This window comes from Passer montanus, unplaced genomic scaffold (genome assembly GCF_014805655.1).
Source record: "Passer montanus isolate IOZ18808 unplaced genomic scaffold, ASM1480565v1 scaffold47, whole genome shotgun sequence".
NCBI classification, from domain to species: Eukaryota; Metazoa; Chordata; class Aves; order Passeriformes; family Passeridae; genus Passer; species Passer montanus.
In genome coordinates, this window is record NW_024369596.1 from 768,691 (window position 1) to 775,885 (window position 7,195).

The 7,195-nt window shown below is 58.4% G+C and overlaps 1 protein-coding gene across 2 annotated transcripts in view; it reads right to left on the bottom strand.

Annotated features, from left to right (window-relative positions):
- Positions 1-1,165: 1,165 nt before the first annotated feature.
- BUD13 (BUD13 homolog) overlaps positions 1,166-7,195 on the bottom strand; it is a 6,358-nt gene continuing 328 nt past the window's right edge. Inside the window, exons 2-13 of one of the 2 annotated variants that reach the window (XM_039722023.1) lie at positions 7,024-7,114; positions 6,640-6,724; positions 6,475-6,526; positions 5,745-5,939; positions 4,678-4,748; positions 4,470-4,564; positions 4,221-4,329; positions 3,694-3,832; positions 3,233-3,414; positions 2,865-2,946; positions 2,132-2,553; positions 1,166-1,889 (exon numbers count right to left, since the gene is read on the bottom strand). In XM_039722023.1, coding sequence (XP_039577957.1) covers positions 2,460-2,553; positions 2,865-2,946; positions 3,233-3,414; positions 3,694-3,832; positions 4,221-4,329; positions 4,470-4,564; positions 4,678-4,748; positions 5,745-5,939; positions 6,475-6,526; positions 6,640-6,724; positions 7,024-7,114 — 1,195 coding nt within the window. In that variant the 3' untranslated portion in view covers positions 1,166-1,889; positions 2,132-2,459. Of the gene's footprint in view, positions 1,890-2,131; positions 2,554-2,864; positions 2,947-3,232; positions 3,415-3,693; positions 3,833-4,220; positions 4,330-4,469; positions 4,565-4,677; positions 5,940-6,474; positions 6,527-6,639; positions 6,725-7,023; positions 7,115-7,195 lie in introns of both variants that reach the window. The other variant, XM_039722022.1, reaches the window with a different exon arrangement.

Sequence of the window (7,195 nt, forward strand, 5' to 3'; positions counted from 1 at the left end):
AAAGCTGAGCTGGAGCAGATCCCCAGCCTGGCCCGGCCTCCCCAGGCACCCCTGGGCTCGTTAGTGCTCCCACTAATGAGGAAATCGGGATGCAGGAGGTGGCTGAGCCCCGCTGCCTCCCCCGCTCGCTCCTCCCCGACTTATCACCAGTCACAGGATGTTTACAATAATTTTTAATTTGCGCAATTATTAATCATTTTTCTATCTGTCTCATTTGCATAATAATTACTCTGCTTGCTGTTTGCCATGACTGTGAATGACAGTGGTTGAAATTAAATTAAGATTTTAATATTCATTTTTTTGGGTTGAAGCTAATCAAAGTTGCTGCTCGATGCCAAGACCTGGGCTCTGCCCTTCCAGAGCCACTAATGAAGAGATCCAGCGCTGGTGTCACTGCTCCATCTCCATCACCCAGCTCGTCCCAGAGGATCCCACAGCCTTTTCCAATTGCTCTGCTGCCAGAGCTGCTCAGCCAAGGCCATAGCTGGGACAGGGGATGTGGGATGCAGGACAAGGGCACAGGGACAAACCCAGCTCCCTTCTGCCCAGGCAGCACACAGATGGGATCAGGAGGGAGGTGTTCACCACGTGAACCTCCCTTCCCTTACAAATATCTCTTAAAAATACAATATCTGGCAGCAAACAGGTAACAGATGTATAAATCCAGCACTGTGATGAACAAGGAGGTCCCCAGGGTAGCACCTCTAAAATTTTAAAACCCCAGCCTTCCAAACCAGCTGCAAGAGCAGATCCTGATGCCATTTTCAGGTCCTAAGCACATTTTGTTTAGTACCAGCATTTAAAAGTGCTTTGCCTCCTTGAGAGCAGCTTACAGTCCCGAGAGTGGCACGAGCCAGCTGCTGGCAGCTGTGGCTCTGCAAGAGCAGCCACTGTCACAGGCAGGTGAGGAAGGTACCAGCATCCAGCTCTGCTCACGAGAGCAAATCCAATCATTCCACAGCAGGTTCTTCACATCTCCAGCAGCACTCAGATTAAGTGAGAGCAAAAACGAACGTGTCAAGTGGAACTGCACTTGTGGAGGCTGCAGCTGCCTCGGGTTACAGGGGAAATGGAACAGGGCCTTGGTGGCAGAAGGGGAGGCACAGCTGGAAGCACCTGCCTGGACATGGTTCAGCTGCCTTGGAAAAACCACCAGCACGCAGAATGGAGTAAAAAAAGCAAGGTTTTATTTACAGGTGAACACACCAATTCCAGGGCTGCTGGAAATGTGACACAGGGATGAAAAGCAGGGATGCCCCAAGAGTCTGGCACTCCAGAGCAGACTGTGCTCTGCCCCTCCCTCCCACCACGGCCTCCCAGGGCTGGAGAATCCCTGACAAGAGCGATCCTGCCCTGCCCTGCCCACTGCTGCAGCCAAGGCATCTCCATGGAAACTGCTGCCTGCATTTCCTCCCTGCTCCCCAGGACCTCAACAAGAACAACTGTATTTATTTCCACAAGTGCCTTCTGGCACACAGGGATCAAGGGAAGCTCCAAGACTGACAAATGTGATCACAGGACAAGGGCTGTTACACCTCCCACCGGAGCGAGCCAAGTGCTGAGATCAGCCCCAAATCCAGAGGGCTCTGGGGGCACCAGCTGCTCCAAACTAGGAGGGAAGCGACTCCAGGCCTTAAGTCCTAATTCTCCACACATTTCCTTCCACTAGAAATGGAGCCCTGCAGAATTGCTGAGGCTCCTGAAGATCTTGCTGCCCAATGCAGCACTGCAGGTCACTCTTCCAGTGCCAGAGCATTCCCTGCTCAGTTTCCTGCTTGGACAGGGTCAGAAGAAGCTGAGTTTGAACTTTCCTGCATGTTGGTGACTCTGGGATCGACATGGCAAAATAACTGCATGAACTTGACAGAAGTTCAGAAGTTCCACTTAACCTGAGTTCTGGAGCAGCGTGACCAACAGCATGAGGGTAACTCTCCCAAGCCCAAGCGTTCAGCAGATTTTCACCTGAGATTTAGGACACCTGAAGACTTGGGAACTGCCCTCAGAAGTCATTTGGCGTTTGAGAAGTTTGTTAGAAAACAAAGAGGAAAGCAGTGTCCTCCCCAGGGGCTCCCAGGGAAATCCAGCCATGCCTCTCAGCAGATGGCCCGGAAGTTCAGAAGTTCCACTTAACCTGAGTTCTGGAGCAGCGTGACCAACAGCATGAGGGTAACTCTCCCAAGCCCAAGCGTTCAGCAGATTTTCACCTGAGATTTAGGACACCTGAAGACTTGGGAACTGCCCTCAGAAGTCATTTGGCGTAGAAGAGAAGTTTGTTAGAAAACCAAGAGGAAAGCAGTGTCCTCCCCAGGGGCAGGGGCTCCCAGGGAAATCCAGCCGTGCCTCTCAGCAGATGGCCCATGGGCTGCTGAACGCCGAGCACAGGGCTGCTCCAGGGGAGCAGGCCATCCCTCGGGGCTGTGGCAGCAGGTGGAGCCTGTGGGGCTCTGCAGGAGCTGTCCCTACATGTCCTCCACGCTCCACTTGTAGGCGAGCTCCTGCACGGCCTTCTTGTTGGCAATGCGGGCGAAGCGCTGCTGCTCGAACCCGTTGGACCTGCCAGGGACACCCAGGTGGAGCAGCTGCTGGGCACCAGCTCCTCTGCCACTGCAACTGTGCCACTCACTTACTCTGGCCCAGTTTCCACCCGGACCTGTGGTTACCAAGAGCTGATGCTCCTCACCTCCCTTGTCCCACCTGTCCCATCACCTATTTGTAACTGAACCCTTCAACCTTCCAGCTGCCAACACCCTCACTCATCCAGAGCTGGAAACCTTTACACTGGAACTCCCTGAAGCAGAACTCTAACTTTGTTTTTCCTGTTACTACTCTAACTTTATTTATACTGTTATAACAGGAACAAGTACCTGTCCACGCCATCCCAGCGGTGCCCGGGCCAGATGTTAAACCTGTTGAGGGGAGGAGCTGGTCCCTTGTACCTGGGTTTTTCTGGAACACAAAGAACACAAGAGCTGTTTTCAGCACAGCCAGGTGGTCGCCACCATGCAGGTGGGCACAGGTAGAGAGCTCAGGCTCCTGACAGCCAGCTGCAGCCCCGAGGGCTCACTGTGACAAACTGCTGAGTGTTCAGCAGGCCCTGCTCTCCCAGCTCATGAACTGGAAACAGGCCAGGAACTCCAGTCCAGAAATCCCCCTTGGCTATTTACTGACCAGCAGCTGCATTTCTGCACTGCTGACACCTCAAACCACACTCAGGTGCATTCCAGAGGCAAACCTTTCTCCTTGTTCTCCTTGGCCTTCCTCTTCTTGATGAGAGCAGCCATGGGGTCTCCTTCCCTCTCCTGCTCTCTCAGCATTCTGTCCAGGTCCTGGTCATCGATGTAACGGGCCAAGGGCTTCTGCATCTCCTTGACTGCATCCTCCACGTTCTGCTGCTGCTGCCTCTCCTGTGCCAGCCTGGAAAGCACACTGTGTCACCCAAACCCCAGCCACCACTCCTTGGGACTCCTTCAGCGTGCAGGATGGGTCTCACCCCTCAACTCCCTCTGCCTGTGCAGCATTCCCAAAGCACCTCCAGCACGGGAAGGGGATTTCAGGCATGTGGAACACACACTGGTCCCAGGCTCAACCTCAACCTCAGAGCATAGGGAAATGCAACAGCAGTCTGGCAGCAGACCCAAACTAACACCAGGAGATGGGAGGCCCGAGGTCTGTGCTCAGGAGCCCCTCACTCACCCTTTGCCCCACTTGGCATACTGCTCTTCTCTCTTGGCCTCTGCCTCAGCCTTCAGCCTCTGCTCCAGCTGCTCCTGGGCCAGGTTCCTCTTGCGGCCGGACTTGTCTCGGAACACGGTCTGAGCGTCCCGGGATTCCTCTGGCAGGGACAGATGCCTCCAGTCACGATTTTGGAACATTTCATCACCTCCAGACAATTCAATGACTTTAACTGTGACTTCTCTCTTGCCTGAGCCAAGAGCCTCTCACCCAAAGGCAGGCAGGAGCTCAGCTGGTGCTGAGATTTCCCTGCTGCCCCACACAGACCCTGAGCTCTCAGCATCCATCAGCTCCTCCAGACTGGCAGAGGAGCATTTCACACTCCCTGTGACTTCCCTGGCACTGCTCTGTGGAGCAGAGACCCTGGCCCAGCTTCCAGCAGCGTGTCCAGCTGCAGCTCCACAGGATGCTCCCCAGCAGCACCCCAGAGCCAGGGCCCAGAGGGCAGAGGAGGAGGAGGAGGGAGCTGGGGCTGTGTCCACTCCCACCTTCCAGGTGCCTGGTGCTCCTCTCGTGCTTCCGGAGCTCCTGCTTCTCCCTCTGCAGCACGTCAGCCGACACCAGGCCAGCTTTGACCCCGGATGCCATCGTGCCAGCCTGGAGAGCACACACATCCCAGTTACAGCTGGCACACAGGGGGGACCCGAAGCACAGGGACAGCCCTGCTAGAGCCAAAACCTCCCCCAGTTTGTCAATCACTGCATTTCCACAGCTGGGAGGGAAAGAGACAGCTTTACCTTCTTGGGAGAGCCCTTGGCATCCCGGTGGTGCAGCGAGGGCTCCGGGGGGCTCCGGGACCTGGGCTGGTCCCTGTGGGCAGGAGAAGCCCGTCCTGGAGGAGATGAATCACAGGGAGGGCTTGGAGCAGCAGCCACGGCGCTCACCTGTGGCAGCGTGGATGCCAGGGGTCCCCAGGACACGGGGGACACAGTGTGTGACACTCACCTTTCCTTCGGCCCTTCTTCCCACTCGGGGACCCCGGCTTCTCTCTCCGAGGTGACAAATCCTGACGCTGCCTCCTGGGAGGGGACAGGTCAGGAGTGTCGTGTCGCTGTCTCCTGGGAGGGGACAGGTCAGGGGTGTCGTGACGCTTTTTCCTGGGAGGTGACAAGTCTGGTGTGTCGTGACGCTGTCTTCTAGGAGGTGACAGGTCAGGAGTGTCATGACGTTGTCTCCTGGGAGGGGATGGGTCAGGGGTGTCATGTCGCTTTCTTCTGGGGGGCGACACATCAGGGGTGTCATGGCGCTTTTTCCTGGGGGGTGACAGATCTGGTGTGTCGTGTCGCTTTCTCCTAGGAGGGGATGGGTCAGGGGTGTCATGTCGTTTTCTTCTGGGGGGTGACACATCAGGGGTGTCGTGTCTCCGAGGTGACAAATCCTGACACTGCCTCCTGGGAGGGGACAGGTCAGGAGTGTCGTGTCGCTGTCTCCTGGGAGGGGACAGGTCAGGGGTGTCGTGTCGCTTTTTCCTGGGAGGTGACAAGTCTGGTGTGTCGTGACGCTGTCTTCTAGGAGGTGACAGGTCAGGGGTGTCGTGACGTTGTCTCCTGGGAGGGGATGGGTCAGGGGTGTCATGTCGCTTTCTTCTGGGGGGCGACACATCAGGGGTGTCATGGCGCTTTTTCCTGGGGGGTGACAGATCTGGTGTGTCGTGTCGCTTTCTCCTAGGAGGGGATGGGTCAGGGGTGTCGTGGCGCTGTCTCCTGGGGGGTGAGGGGTCAGGGGTGTCATGACGCTGCCTTTTGGGAGGTGACAAATCTGGGGTGTCATGACGCTTTTTCCTGGGGGGTGACAGATCTGGCGTGTCATGGCGTTGTCTCCTAGGAGGGGATGGGTCAGGGGTGTCATGGCGCTTTCTCCTAGGAGGTGACAAGTCTGGTGTGTCATGACGCTTTTTCCTGGGAGGTGAGGGGTCAGGGGTGTCATGGCGCTTTCTCCTAGGAGGTGACAAGTCTGGTGTGTCATGACGCTTTTTCCTGGGAGGTGAGGGGTCAGGGGTGTCATGTCGCTGCCTCCTGGGGGGTGACAGATCTGGCGTGTCATGACGTTGTCTCCTGGGAGGGGACGGGTCAGGGGTGTCGTGGCGCTGCCTCCTGGGGGGTGACTGCTCAGGGCTGTTGTCTCGCTGTCCCCGGGGAGCACACAGCCCCACGGAGCCGTTGTGTTTCCCTGCTGGGGCTGAGGGCTCTGGGGAGCCGTGGTGCCGCCTGTGGGGACAGAGAAGGTGACAGTGAGCTCCCTCCTGCTTGCTTTGTCTGGGAACGAGGCAGGACCCACAGGGCTGGCAGCTGCCCGAGGCTGGGAGCAGCCTGTGATGGTGGATGCAGGGATGCTGCAGCCCTGAGCCCCAGCAGGCCCCACAAAGCCCCCAGGCAGCTGGATCCCAGCAGATCCCAGAATCCCAACGAGGCAGGACCCGCAGGGCTGGCAGCTGCCCGAGGCTGGGAGCAGCCTGTGATGGTGGATGCAGGGATGCTGCAGCCCTGAGCCCCAGCAGGCCCCACAAACCCCCCGGGCAGCTGGATCCCAGCAGATCCCAGAAACCCTGCCAGGCAGCTGGATCCCACAGAGCTGGCATGGCAAGGTCTGCACCATCAGCACCCCCCAAACCCACAGGCACCATCACCCCAGCCCCCTGGCAGTGTCACACACAGCCAGAGCTGCAGTGCCCTGCCCAGCAGGGAGAAGTGCCCACATTCCCCAGAGCAGCAGGAGCAGAGCTCCTGGCTGCAGCCCCCATACCTCGTGGCAGACTTGGCAGGTCCTGAAATATCCGAACTCTGCGAGTCCTCATCTGAGGGAAAACAATTGCCATCACCATTTCCAGGGCCCTGCACAGCTCAGCAGCCCCAGCACCTCTGGAAAAGCCAGGCACTAGGGAGAGGGGGCGGAAGGGGCTGCCCTCACCTCCCAGGAGCTTCCACTTGGAGTTCATCCGGAACTCCTCCATGAGCTTCACCTCCTCGGGGCGCTCATCGACGAACTCTGCCACCTGCCAACAGCCAGCAGGGCTCAGCAGAGGTACTGTGCCACTCCTCACGCGGGCACCACGAGCCAGCCCCTGCGCCTTGCTGCAGCAGCTGCCCTGCAGCACAGGGCCCCAAAAGAACGGGCTGCACACAGACCAGGCTGCACAGAACCCCTGTGCAGCCAAAGAACGGGCTGCTCTGGTTCTCCGGAGCAGAACCCGCCACGCACAGGGCGCTCTAACACGTTCCTCCCCCAGGAGACGCGCGGGGAGCCCCGGGCGGACCGAGGCTGTGCCAGCGCCTCTGAGGCGCCCCCGCTCACCACAGGCATGTCCCCTTCGTCCTCCTCCTCCTCCTCCCTGTCGGCGGCGGCGATGCTGCTCCAGCTCACGTCGTCATCCACGATGCGCATGCTGCGGCGGGAACGGCCGTGAGGGCCCGGCGGGAGCGGGGCGGCCGCGGGGGCCGGCAGGGGGCTCGGGGGGGCAGCGGCC